This window comes from Phaethon aethereus, assembly GCF_964289735.1.
Source record: "Phaethon aethereus genome assembly, chromosome: 8".
NCBI lineage: Eukaryota > Metazoa > Chordata > Aves > Phaethontiformes > Phaethontidae > Phaethon > Phaethon aethereus.
In genome coordinates, this window is record NC_138584.1 from 16,714,866 (window position 1) to 16,729,796 (window position 14,931).

The following is a 14,931-nucleotide window of genomic DNA, read 5'->3' on the forward strand; positions in this document are numbered from 1 at the left end:
CATAGAAAGCAACAGCACTCAATAAGCCTGAGAAGAAATGCTGCTGTGTAAATACTGGCAACTATTCCTGAAAAAAGAATTATGGGATGTATTCTCAGAAGCTGCCCAATCCCATAATTTGTATTGCATAGGTCACAATCACACATATATATACACGCACAAGTATGTGTGAGCATATATACATATGTATATACACACACAGGCGCACACACACACACACAAAGAATATATTAAGACAACAATGAAGTCTGGTCACAGAGCAATTTACAGGCTCAATATATTTTTCTTTTTTTTCTTACACTTTGAAAGAAAACTTCAGTATTTTACAGTCTTCAGTAGGCATTATATACACTGCACTTATGAAATCTAGAAAGTATTGAAATAGAAATACATTTCTGCAAACATTTGGGTAAGAAAACAAACCAAAATTTTTCAAAGATTTGTGCTATCTACATAATATTTTCTCTAAATCACAATAACTGTATTCATGGAATGTTCTCTAGAAAATGTCTTTTTTTTTTTAAAACACCATGCACATTTTTAAGCAATTGCAACCCAAAATATCCCAACCTAAAACAATCTAACAATGTTCAGATTAAAAAATTTAAGTTTCAGATCAGATTTAAAAAGATAAGTCTTTATCACAAGAGCTGTAATGATAACAATTACATGTTAAGGCTAAACTGGTTTTGTTTTGTTTTTAGAAACACATTTAAAGACACGTTTCTCTCGTGGCTCTGCATTATGAACTGTACTTACAGATGACAGTGCAGTGAACATAATGTTCAGTCCTACAGTCAGGATGCAGTTGCTCCTTCCCACTCCACAAGATACTGCACCTTTCCATCAAGTGTCACCCGACGAGCCAAAACACGGTATTTTTCCCCACAAGCTATTCTACCCGCTGCACCAAAATAACTAGTAATCGAGTTCTTTAGATGATTGAGCTGTAACTCCTGATCTGCTAAGTTGTTAAGTATCTCTGTATTGAGTTCATCATACTGGTAATCTTCCTTGCTCTCATCATCTTTTACAATTTCCGAATTTTGAGTCTGGAGTGCTTTTCGTGGAAAGCGACCTCTTCTTCTCAAATGTGGTATTGCAGCAGGCCAAGTTCTTCCTGTACGAGTCCTTTTTCTCGAGTCAGATAAACTACTTCAACACAAAACAAAAAAATCCAGCATTAACTCCAAAGAGCTTATTCAAAATGTATGCTTTATCGCCAGTTATTTCCATTCAATTCATAAATTCGTTCTATTTTTCAGTACTAAAAATACTCATTGCCTATAGATATGTGACTATAAATGACACTTGCAAGATAAAGATTTACATAAGGAAAATAGTACTAATTTAACTAAATGTCAGAAAGATTAGTTAAATGATAAATGATAAAGCTTATGCCTAGATAGGTTAAGAGTACTATTTTGATACAGCTTAATCCCATTCTTAAGCAAATTTTAAAAAACTGTTTTGAGAAGTCTGCAACAACTTGCATGGCAAGGTTTTGGTAGCTAGAGGGCTACTCTTCCGTGAGAAGCTGCTAGAAGGTTCTCCTATGTCCAACAGAAACAGTGCCAGCCAGCTCCCAGACAGACCTGTCGCTGGCCAAGGCTGAGCCCATCAGTGACAGTGGCAGTGTCTCTGGGAGAACAGATTTAAGAAGGGGAAAAAAAAAAACCTGTGCAATGGGAACTGCAGCTGGAGAGAGGAGGGAGAATATGTGAGAGCATAAGCTTTGCAGACACTAAGATCAGTGCAGAAGGAGGACCAGGAGGTGCTCCAGGCACAGGAGCAGAGATTCCCCTGCAGCCCATGGTGAAGACCATGGTGAGCCAGGCTCTCCCCCTGCAGCCCATGGAGGAACCTACACCAGAGCAGGTAGATGCCCGAAAGAAGGCTGTGACCCTGTGGGAAACCCATGCTGGAACAGGTTTCCTGGCAGGACTTGTGACCAATAGGGGACCCACACTGCAACAGTCTGTTCCGAAGGACTGCACCCTGTGGCAGGGACCCAGGCTGGAGCAGTTCATGAAGAACTGCAGCCTGTGGGAAGGAAGATTTATTATATGTGGCCAGTAAAATATGTATATCCAAAATTCACACAGATTTATATCTGGTAATGACAAAAGAAGCTTCTGACATTATCCAAGAATAAACCATTATCCAAATATTAAAAGTGTCCAAGATACAGATGTATATTTTTACATAAGGATTTATAATTTGCACATACTAAAACATGTTTGATAAAGTCCTACATTAAATGGTGTGTGAACTTTGATGTTCAATACTCATTCCTATGTAACATACTGAGGAAAAAAGCAAATCTTTTTAACATTAAAAAAGAGAATGGAATAAAGAGCAGAAATACAAAACAGTGACTTAAGTCCTTAGGTAACAACTTCAGAAGTCTATGAGTTAAACATGAGTTTTTGAAGACAGACTATTTGTAGCAGTAAACATAAAAATTACTCATGAAAGCACTTGATAGCATGAACCAGAAAGAGAGGAGACAAAATAAGTGGACTGAGGATCCATGTACCTCAAAAGAGAAATTTGTTTGCCGAACTTGAGAGGGAAAAGTTCAAGTAACAATTTATTTGCAGAAAAGTTGATTGTAGTTAATAATTTATTTATGAAGACAGTGCCAAAAATTTTTCATGCTCTATTGACTGCAGAAAAATCACAGTATACTTACTATTCTTTAACATGAATACACAAACCTACAAAAACAAAAGCTGCTAAAATTAATTCAGGGTGCACATCAGTTCTTTTGTGGCCTTCATTAGGAAACTAAGCTCAGGAAGTGTTTATGGAGTTTAATTCTTTTCACTAAGTGTAATTTAACTACATATTTTACATCAACAAAGAACAGTAGTTAGCGAGCACAAAAACCCCTGTGTTGTATGCAGAACTAAAAAAGACTAGTTTTCTTCTGTCCTATTTCTTTAGATTTCTTCCATGCAGTTTATAGCTCTACTGAGTCTCAGTTGCTCATTACTCCAAATCCCAGTGAATTAACACATCCTCAATGTTATATACCCCTTTGCAATATCCTCAGTTCTCTATTTATTCTCCCACCAGTTCTGCAATACCCTTACCTCTATTTCATGCCTACTACAGCTGCCTCCTAACTTAAGTCAACCTCGTACCTTATCTCTTTTGTTTTACTAAAGCTTCAACAACAGAAAACCAAAACAGCACTGGCAATGACTACACCCCAGATGATTAGAAAATTGTCTGCCTTTCTCTAAGTATGGGTTGCTGGTTTGGATCTCTCTCTCATCCAAGTTGTCTATCTTCATGAATCTTGTTAGACTGTAATTTCTTTGGAACTACATGAATCAGATTTCATGGAAGTTAGCCAAAAGGTTCAGAACTGACTAGAAGTAGAACAGAACCTCAGGTTTTAAGAAACCAGACTCAGAACATTACATGTCATGCTTTGGCAAGATCTCTCTTGCAGGTTCCCTGCAACTTCTGTTTACTAAGGGTGGACATATTGCTGAACCAATTGTTTCCTGTCTCCCCTTCCAGAAAATTTTATCAAAATGAATATATTGCAAATCTTAACCTTTATAACAGACAGAGTAATTAAATAATTACCTATAATGTCTGGAAATGCTAGATGAGGTAGTTTCTTTCATACTGGCAGCACCTGTGGATTCCACATCTGAGGTATTGGATGAATGTGCAGTTCCATCAGATTTCCTGATACGCAAGATAACAGGGTTGCCATGTAATGAAAATAAACTTATATTAAAAATTGGGCTGACATTTCAGAAACAAACAGAAAAGTGACATGGTATTATAAAGTTTTACAGAGGTTTGTTTGTTTTTTTTTTTTTTTTAAATTTACCCAACAGTGCAAGGTAATTCCAAGGCTGGGTTCTCTATCACTGGAACTGGTTCATTATCCTAAAGCGGGGGGCGGGAAAAAAGAAAAAAAGTACTTCAAATTCAGTTTTTATTGCTGTATGAATTGTGTGAGGGTGAATGTGGCAATACCATGATTCAGATTAACTGGTTATGTTTTTCTTCAAAAATTATAATCCATTTAGAGGGAAAAGGGGGGAGAATATCTAAAACCTTACCAGAGGAGATGACTCTGGAGTTTTGTGAATCATCTTTCTTGTATAGGGACCAGGTGGACGACCTACTGATTTTTTTTTCCCCTTTCTTTCTATACCATTACTTAATTCCCTAGAAGAAAATTTATATTTTGTTCTGTATTACTGAAGATAATTTTCATTCAATACATGTTTTGCTTTGGCAATGAATACACAGTTAGATTTCTATTGCTAAAACAGTGCGCTAAAGAAGGTTATTCTGGTGAATCAAAATCGTCAGGTACAAAACTACTTATCTTTGCCTCTAGAATAACATAAACAGATACAAGATCTTTATAGTTACATTACTGATTCCCTAATGTGGAAGGGGAAGAAACAAGTGTTGCATGTTGTTTATTCATATGATCACACTTGGTAAAAAAGATGGCACATTTATTAATACAAATTACAACTTCACATCATACTTCCTATTTAGAATTCTAGTTAGATTATTGCATAAGAGCTCCAGAAGCAAGAGATTTTGTTTCCCAAATAGCAAAGTTGGGATATTTTCTATTGGTCTTACTGCTAAATTTCATGTTGGGTTTTTAGGGGTTCTTTTTAGAAGAATCCTAACAAAGCTAAGTAAATTTGTTCAAAGACCTTATTCTCACAAATAGTCCACCTTTACAGTTATTTAAAAAAAAAACATAAAATGAAAAGGTCTTTTTTTGTAGGCACCAAAAAATATACCCAAAATAGCCCCAGTTTACCACAACATTGCTAGAATAACTGGGTTATTTTACCTCACATCAGGGATTGGTTTAGATGATTTTCTGCCTTTAATTTTGAACTCATGAGAAGTTCCTTCTGGTTCTTTCTCAGCCTTTAAAGCAGCATTTGGTGGCACAGGAGGAACACGAATTCTCAAGCCAAACAAATGCTTCTTTTTCTTTATTTCTTTTCCAGACATAAACCTAGATGATTTTAAATTAATTGTTAAAATTCTCAGCCCAGGGAAAGACATTTTAAAAATAACAGTGTACATGCAAAACAAAGCTAAGCAAATTAGAATATTCATTCTATTACTATTTCATTCCCATCTTTCCCCTAACGCAATCCTCGCTCTCAAATGAGAACTGTGAAGTGGAAAGAGGATGGAAGTTAAAATAAATTTTTTCTTATGATCTGGGTTCCACTCAAGTAGTTATGTAATGTTATAGTTTGAAACAATATTTAAAATCTAAATGTTATCTGCAGCCAAAACGATTATCATATAGACTGAGCAAAGGAGACTGAAGACTGTAACCTACATCAGATTAAACAGGCAAACAACATTTAAAACAAGAAGTACCAATAACTTACATGGTCTTGTAATCATTTAATGCCTCCAGTACATGCTCATATCTTTCAGATTTTGGTGTATCTGCCAGCTGTGAAGTATTAAGAAATCATTTAACCTGTCAAATTCTTTTAGAAAGATTTCAGTTACTTTGAGTTACTGTAACTACAGATTTGGATGTGAAGTACATTTACGAAGTATTAGCTGTGGAAACTATTTAACCCAAAGGATATTAATCATTTTCCCATATATTCTGTGATTTACATCCACAGAATTCATACCAGGATCAAGCCCAGGCCAAAGAATTTGAGTTTCACTTGTAAGAAGTGCAAGAAAAACATCTCAAAGAATTTTAGTATACTCTAAGAACATGATGCTAGCATGGCCTCCCAAGACTGCTAGAAGAATTATTCTGTGGCATTATGTACTCCCAAATTAATTGAGATTGCAAGCAGAAGATAACTATATTGACACAAAAAGTTATTTTAATGGTGATGATTTTAACCAAAATCCTGCCACAGAACCCAATTCCCATTTTTGCCAACATTACTCAAAATGATACAAGAAAATGGGAGAGGCCCAGAAAAGTTATTAGCGTTTTAAAAAAAGTAAATCCATTTTCAAGCCCCTTTTGGTAAGACCCAGTCTAACCTCCCTTCTTGCACCAAAGCCTGAAGTAGCCAGTGTCTATCAAGCTACCAAAACATGGAATCTTCCTCTGAAAAATGGCATACTTATGAATTAGAGATATAAAGCAGGATAAGTATGATGGTAACTATAAATAAGTGGACACAACAGTTATGTAATAGAATTTAAAATTAAATATTTTTATATTTAGACATCTATTTTTAAATTCCAGTGAAGCTACCATATTTCCAGTTGCCATGCCAAAATGTTCCAGAATTTATATCCAATTGGGTCTGCAGTAAATTTACCTTTAGGGTTGACAAACAATTTAAGTTTCACTATTAGTATGAATACTATAGAGCAAACTGTACAGCATTTGTAGCTCAAAAAAACAAAAACCTACAGCTTCAACCATTTTCTAAAGAATACAATTCTGACCAAACAGGACAGATAGAGATGCTCAAAGGATTAAATGTGCCAACAGCTAAATAAAAGAGTAAATATACTCATAAACCTTAACCTTTTAAGACAATTTTGGGCAAGATTCACAGTCAGTATTCCTAACAAAGTTAAGAGCTGTGTTCAACCAATTTTAGCCAAAGAAAGTAACACTTGTTGTTACACATCTTTACCATACGATTCAGTACAATCCATTGCTATTTAGAGGTCTTGCAACCCTGCAGCACTTAACTATAAAACACTGCCATATATTTATTGCATCCTCAATAATAACATGCTAAATATTATTGGCTTTGAAGGTCTGATAATTCCACCATTTACTTCTATCTTACCTATGGGTAAAAACCTTTTCTTCTTATTCAATTATAAGCAGCTAGAGAAAGAAACCAAAGTGTCACTTCTAACATTGGCAAGCTAAGAATATTACAAAAACCTTAAAACCATTATGTTGTATATCTTTTCCCTTCCACGACTAAGTTCTGTTTGATAAAGAAACCAGATTAACTGAAGTAATAAAATGAATTTGCCTCAAATTTTGCAAGACACAATTTTTCCCAACTTAGTGAGAGACATTTAGAATCTTTTTCAGAATAAAGTCTTGAAGATTTCCTCAACACAGCTTTTATTCAAAAGCCACCCCTTCAAAAATGTAGTCTTCAGACTTAAAAGAAGTAGTTTCTTTGAAGGTGTAGAAATATTGATTCAGGAATTGAAAATACCACTTAAAGAAGTGAGTTTCCTTGTTCTGGATCTCCCCTCTCTTCCCTTCCCCTTAGTTATGTGTTTTTCACATAGATTGACCATGCATGGATTCAAAGCAGAAAAAGGAAGGAAGAGCACAATGAGGACTGTAGCCTTTCAACTTCTTCAAAATGGCATGTGTGCTCCAAGTCAATAGCTTGGAGCTAGATAGCTCCACTCTCCTCATCCACACCACAACTGCTCTGACAGGCCATTCTGACATGAAATTATGTTAAAACTGAAGAAAATTATATCATGTGAAATAAACAAACATTAATTTCTTCTGCATTTCCCTCAATAGTAAGAGAACAGTCAAATAACACTTGCATATTTGTTAAACTGAACGCAAGATAGCCAGAACATTTCATTCTATTGAAAAGATGGTGTGATAATTACCACATTTTGTGCAGCCTTTTTTTAAAGGTTGTGACTTAATGATAGAATCATTGACTTGATATGACTTAGCTAGGAGATGCCATACATCCCAATGTAAACCAGGTGTCTATTCATAACACTAATTGTCCTTTTTCAGTAATGCTTGAGTGTTTACTTGTGTTTCTAACTATTGACACTCATAATCTAAACATTTATTTTAAACTATTTTCCATTATTTATGAAAAAGTTACTCATTTAAACCAAGAACATACATATGATTCTCAAATTGTGTCTGCTAGCAAAAATGGGTAACAGATGTATGAATTTGATGAAGTGCAAAAGGTAGAATGTACTCATAAGAGAATTTCAAAGCAGTTATATGCAACCTGTATTAAAAAAACTTTAAAACCCTAAACAATTTTCATGCACAAAAAAATGCATATTCTACTATCAGTATGCCAATTTAAATTTAGACATAAATTTTGTGGCCAACCTTACATGCAGAAACAAGTATCTACACTGCTCCTCTTGATTAAATACGAAGTCAGTCTGCCTGGGGAAATGGATTTCCTTTTATGCTAAAATAACTGCCCAGTAAATCAAATAACTGGAAAAATAAATAGTATAGCAGTGAACTAAAACCAAGATGCCTTGACAAGCAGCAGAATCACCTGGAAAAAGACCAAAACAATCTTCAGACCTGGACAGAAACTGATCACCCCCATGTTTGGAACAGGGAAGAAAAAGAAAATGTTTGTGTACAATAATTTAAGTGTTACATCTTAGAGACTTTGAAGATGTCTTCATACGCAATATAATTTGCATTCAGTTCTACATTTAGATTTTCTAGTCTGCACAAATGAAAACATGAAAGAACTATGAGACAATTATAAAATTAAAGAAAAGGAAAATACTTATATACGACAGAATAAACAGTTGAAAATAAATAAAGTTGCCATACAAATAATGAAATATTAAAATAACAGTTACATGGACCACTTGAGAACTTTTACAGCTCAGAAAAATGTACAGCACTTAAAAAGCATTCTATTTCTGCCAGAAAATTAATGAGGAGACCATCTTTATTTGGGATTTCCAGATTTTAAGGTAATATAAAGGATTTAACATCCAGAATAAAACAGTTGATAGATCACTATCTTTCAGGACATATGTATGCACTCTGAGGAAAAACAAGAGAGTATTCCACTTACTTACCTCACCAGGATGCAATCTATCCCAGTTTTCATTAATGTAGGCCATGAGTTCAAGCTCCGAATCAAAGTATTTCTTCTTATGAATAACACTTAGGTTGTAAAGGCATAGATGTGCTATATCTACCCTAGAATTCAGAAATACATGAATAAAAACCAGAACAAGTTGTTTTCTTCCAATTGCTTTTCTTTGAAATAATTCAGTAAAAATATTAGCACGATATAATTAGAGGAACACAAAGCACTACTTAAAACACTCGATCCAGGGAACAACACTATGAAGTCTCCTGTCATTTTTCTTCAAGTGTTTCCTTCTGCTTTGAATCTTACTTCCATCTTTGCTTCATCTCATTGTCATGATGTTCTTTTAAACTCCAAAACTGGTCTAAACCATGGGATATTTAAGTAAGTCCAAATTCACACTTGGATGTATCAATTCTGAATTCATGCATGTATTTTGGTGAATTAACATTTAACAAGGTAATTTCCACCATATACTTGTTAGTGCATGTACCCACTAAACTGGATATAATTTCTAATATGGGTTAGTTCAGAAGAGTTCAAACTACAACTAACCATTAAGTCTAATCAAGGAAACTACTATAAAATGTGTCAGGATGTGTACTCTAGCACTCCAAACATTTGGCTTATCTAATGGCAGGATCCTAAACCTGCAAAAAAGACTTTGTTCAGCTATTTGAATCTTCACATATACAACAAGCAAGTAGTTGCTTGCTAGTTTACTGAACAATTCCAGGAATAAATCCCAAGAGCACACAATGGCAATACATCTCTACATTTAAGGATAAGCTTTGAAGGAAAAGTTGTCCCTGTTCATAAAAGCAGTAAGAACAACTCAGGAAACAAGACAGCAAGTGGATTTCCTTTTTTGCAAGGCAAATCAAAACACCAAAGAGAAAAGCAAAGCATGTATTCAGCTCACACAGGCCCCCTTTTTTTAAATTCATACTTACCATCTCAAGGGTAAACGTTTGAGGTATTCTGGTCCAGAACTGCAAACTGAGCAAATGAACGTATAAAACCTAAAAATACATACATATACATGTGTATTTGTGTCTGGGTGGTAGATGCCTGTACACACATACTCTTAATATTTTAAGACACTAGTTATGAAAAAAATTAAAGTTAAGCAGACTAGAGACCCAGCCATATGATACTTGAGAGTCCCTTCATCCTCCACCTTCCTTTACCAACTTCTACAATCTGTGCTGGTACCTGCCTGGCCAGATACACAGTACTGCCTCAATTTTATCCTGGTACTACTGTTTCACACTCCTTAAGAAATTCCCTCAACCTGTGACTGTATCAGTGAAGATGCTCTGTCACAGCCCCACTCCATTCTCTCAAATGGATAAACCTGTGCACCAGTGTAAACATGCGTTTAAAGGACCCATACATTCCTGTGTCCTAACTCAGTTCCTTCATACAAACAGTCCAGCAAAACCAACAACTAAAAAGAAAGTATAATAGATAATGAATGAGGTACTCCTTGATTCCCTTCTCCAGTTTTCTCTCAGCTGCTCAGAGTTCCTCTTAAAATGAAAGCACAGACCAGAGCTCTTTTTCATTTCCTTTTGTCCCATCTCATCACACACGAACAGAGAATGTACAGAGTTCCCCTCAGTCTAATTGTCCTTCCAGTTTTCTCCAGTTCCCTATATTGTTAATACAGGGAACTACTGCACACACACTGACAGCCTACGTTGAAGCATGGTGCCTGTTGCATACAAGAGATTAGTCACCTACACAATGTGAACTTGAAAGCCCTTATCTAACTTATAGGCCCACTAAGTGGTCTGCTTTAAAGCTTCCAAACTCCCAGTAGCCAGCACCTGTAGTATAATGGACTTACACAGAAAGTGAAGTCAGTTAACAGTTTGAATTTAACTATCCACTGGTTACCTCTCCACCACCCACCACCCCACCTTCCTTCATTAAACTAGGACGAAGAACTACATTTTTCTGGCATCTGAACACATGCTTTAATTTCATATAATCCTCTACACAAAACACACCCCATTTTTTGGAAAATACTGTTGTATTACAGATGCCTTAGTAAAAGCTCGTATGTGAGATTCCCTCCATATTTTAAATCAAGACAACCATAAAGTACAGCTTAAGTTTCTCACCTGTCACCAAAAAGCATTGGCTTTTGGAGGCACTGCACGCAAGCCTCATGAAACCACTGCTTACATTTGCAGCACTGCAACATCTTTAGATACCAGCTTCACCAACAGAAAGAAAAACAAGGTGTTAAAGTTACTGAAAATTGTTCTTCATTACATCTAAATTAAATAGCAAGGGATCTCCTGATCCAAACAGATTTTTGCTGTTTACAAAACAAACTGTCATCTGTAGGGATATTTCAGTAACATTGAGTTCCACAATGAATCATTAGTAGAAAAGAGTGACTAAGAAAAGATAGCCTAGTAAAAGGATGAATTAAGTTATTAAATGAAGAAAATAAAAATTCAACTTCATCTGAGAGCCACCTTTTAATTCTCAATAATAAGAATTCAGTAACTCCATATAAGCGCCTTCTCACATACCGGATTAGCTTCCTTGTTATTTCCCAAAGCATGGCACAACCACATTAAGTCACAAACATTTGTTCTGAGGATTCAACTACTTGAATCGTCAAAATGAACTTCATAGTTTACACCTTTTTTTCAGCTTCTCCCTTGAGAAACTATGCAAAACTGAAGGCAATGTTTGTCCAAGTTTGCAAAATTCTCAAACCAGAGCTCTGTCCTGTGAGTATAAACACAAAAGCTTCGCTTCTTTGTGTGACTCTTGATTTGCCTGGACTTCAAATCTTCAACGCTATTTTAGACATTCACTCATCCATGCAGACACCAGAGTATTTATCTCTACCTGCTTAAGAAGTTCTCTTCTTGCCTTTCTTGTAAGAAAGAACCAGCAGAGGACTCTGTAATGCCATAAGAGGAAAAAAAGTCTTTCCCCCACCAATACTTGCAATCCAGGGCATGATGTTATGGTAGAATCAGACAACTGTCTGTTCCAACAAAATTAATAAACTAATCTCTTGATACATTTACATTTGTTACTAATGACAGAGCTGAATTAACATCAGAAAAACACTGCCTAGAATTTCAAGAAAATCAACAACTCCATGCAATCTCAACACATTAACAATAGCTACTCAAAAAAAAAAAATCTCGCTTGTTGCAGAATGGACTGATGTTATGTGATGGTCACATGACAATTGAACAAATCAAAAGATTTGATAGGAGAAAGAAAGCCAATAACAATGTATTTCCCATGAGACTTTTAAAAGAAAAATTCAAAAAATTCTACTTTGCATCAAGTTTAATAGCTACACACAATAGAAACAAACTAACAAGTTCACAAGTAAAAGTCTACAGGATCGGGGCCAAAGTTTGCAGCTGCATTATGGAGAAAAGTTCTTACATATTATCTGTTTACTTACTCTCCAGGTCCTCCACAATAGCAGTAACACTGCTGGACATTGGTTTTATGACCTGCATCCCATTCAAGGTCTGTTGCATTATACGGTAATGTTTGTTTCATGACTTGCAGTGCTTTGGCATTTGGTCCTTTCTTAAGCGCACCACCCCTCTGGGCCAAAACACATACAGCAGTTAACAAAAAATAATATATTTCTGAAGCTTTCAAGTCCCTTAATTTGAAAGTTATGAAAGTTAATCTATAAACAAGTAAAACATTTTCACCTGTACTTATGTTTTAATACTAGCACATTGGGCTTTCAATTTATTTTTGACAAGTGTCATCTATTTCTAAAATATTAAACCCCAATATACAGAAACTTCCATTCAGATCAAAGTTTAAAAAAGATATCACTGAAAAATGTCATTTGTTTTATTTTTGTTTCAACTTCAAAAGCAAAGTTTGCATGCAATAGGGGATGTATTAAGAAACATTTTTCTAGAAACACACCTTTGTTGTTGTTGCAAAGACACACTGCCGACAGAGCCATTTATCATCTGACTCAATCACACTGGAATCAATATTTGGTGTGTGACACAGCTGATGATAACCTGTATAAAAAATGATCAACCAAAGTGTTTATTAAAATCGCAAAAGAAGCTTACACAAAATTAACTATAATTTTAATGCAACTATAAAGGCATTATCCATCATTAAGTGACAAAATCCAATCAAAAAGATTGGTATCACATTCAAAATGGTCTTTTAAATTTTCTTAGTGGAAAAAATAAAATTTACTTACAGAACAGGTGTTAGTCACTTTAACATGGATTATCATTATTCACTGAGGTGTTAATAGCCACTAAGGGCTATAAAATTTAAGATCAGTTGAGCAGTCAGTCATAGCCAGGCAAATATCCTCCTTCATAAAACAAATCAAAATATCTTTTAAAATGCAGTAAATAGGAAGAAAAACTAGTTACCTTGCCCACATTTATCACATATAACCATTTCATTCGGTGCTTCTGAATACTCTTCCTGACATATTGTACAGACCATTTCCCCACTTTCAGTGGCTCCTAGACAAAGATGAAAGTGTGATTTTTTTTTCAGATTATATCTACAGTTGGAATGGTTACCACATGTGTGGATTTTTTCATAATTTCAGTTACAGATCCATGCATTGTAGAAACATTGTTACAGAGCCTTACTTCCTAACAAAAAATTCAAACATTTTGTACAGATTGTATGTGTTACAAATATTTAGCAGTTATCATAGGCTATATATTGCCTATTTACTATGCGGTCCATGGTTTCTTAGTATCAACAATAAAATTAAACAACAGAATAAAGAACGTAAACACAGGCTAAAAAACCTTGTAGAAAGAAATTCTATCTGGACAACTGATATGTGTTGTATTTACAGTAGTTTGTGCTTTTTTTCTTGTAAATATATGCACAGTTCAGTTCGTATCTTTTTGACAGATCTTTCCAAGGTGCTTTAATATTAAACTCCAACACTCTTAGGAAATATGTTATTACTTCTTTTATATATATCTGCAAGCATACAAAAAGCACACGGTCACAGTAGAGGTAAGAAAAAAGTTCGCTTGCAAACTGGAAACAAAAAATACATCTTGCTCCAATTATACCACATATCAACATAAAAATCTGGATTAAAATACAAGTTACTTAACCTACGCTATCACACTCATGCACTAAAGTTTGATAGTTACAATAAATGAATCAAAGATCATAAACTAGTATTATACAGAAGCAGAGCAGCACTATTTTAAAAGCTTCTCAGAAATAAAGCAGTTGATTTTTTGCTATTATGAATATAAAGCTTCTCCTATTAGCAGATAAAGTGTTTAGTTTAAACATCAAGAATCAGCAAGAGCCAGAAGATTTTCATTGCCTTTATATGATAAGGAAATTGTAACTGATTTTCAGAAATTGTCATCCCTGCTTCATTAGCATTAGATTATCAAAATACTAGCTACTCCCCAAATATCTGAAAAATCAAAGCTAATATACAATAGATGTCTCACTTGATAATTGCACATTTCTTTATATCACATGAATGCTACAAAACCTGTAACAGTTTCTTATGTGCAACAGCTATGGTGTTACTTTTAAATGTTAAAACTCCATTCAAACTTAGGACTTTCCAGTCTTTGGTTTCTTTCCACATCATGTTGTTTCAACTGAAAACAATAGGAGGACATAAACTCAATGTAAATTAGGGCCTGGAGTTTTCTATTAAGACAGAGTATTATACTCTATCCTCATCCAAATAAACTCAATGTTGTTATTCTTAGAATTGTTCTCCTCTCCCTGCATATAGTTATGGGAAAACAAACAAAAAGAGTAACTGCAATGATAAACAGTTGTTTGAAAAGATTTTTTTTTTTAATTTGCCTAATTCATGATCCTGGGTCACATTAAACTATATCACTCTTTAGGATACAAGAATATAATGTAATGATTTATTTTAACAGATATAGTAATCTAAGCAAATAAAATACCAAACAATGACTACTTCAGTGAAGTTCTTGCCTGTTTGTATGTCCTTCCAGAGAACCCAGGATTTGGAACTGTCTTCAAATATAACGAAGCAGTTCTGTTTCAGTTTGTTTATCTGAAAAACAAAAATACAGTGGAAGCCATGAGTAAAAGG

General features: G+C 34.7%; 1 protein-coding gene across 3 annotated transcripts; it reads right to left on the reverse strand.

Moving 5' to 3' along the window:
- Positions 1-797: 797 nt before the first annotated feature.
- MTF2 (metal response element binding transcription factor 2) lies at positions 798-13,325 on the reverse strand (the record flags this gene model as incomplete). 3 transcript variants are annotated; one of them, XM_082002658.1, is made up of 12 exons in its annotated part: positions 13,235-13,325; positions 12,762-12,862; positions 12,274-12,422; positions 10,952-11,047; positions 9,776-9,844; positions 8,806-8,929; positions 5,412-5,479; positions 4,853-5,023; positions 4,092-4,200; positions 3,857-3,909; positions 3,604-3,708; positions 798-1,152 (listed from the first exon to the last, which is right to left on the reverse strand). In XM_082002658.1, exons 1-12 carry the CDS (start codon positions 13,308-13,310, stop codon positions 798-800), a joined length of 1,476 nt encoding a protein of 491 aa, XP_081858784.1. In that variant the 5' UTR covers positions 13,311-13,325. The 3 variants fall into 3 exon arrangements, with proteins under 3 accessions (XP_081858784.1, XP_081858783.1, XP_081858782.1); XM_082002657.1 differs by having other exon boundaries at positions 3,857-3,915; XM_082002656.1 differs by having other exon boundaries at positions 3,604-3,768; positions 3,857-3,915.
- Between the last annotated feature and the right edge of the window lie 1,606 nt (positions 13,326-14,931).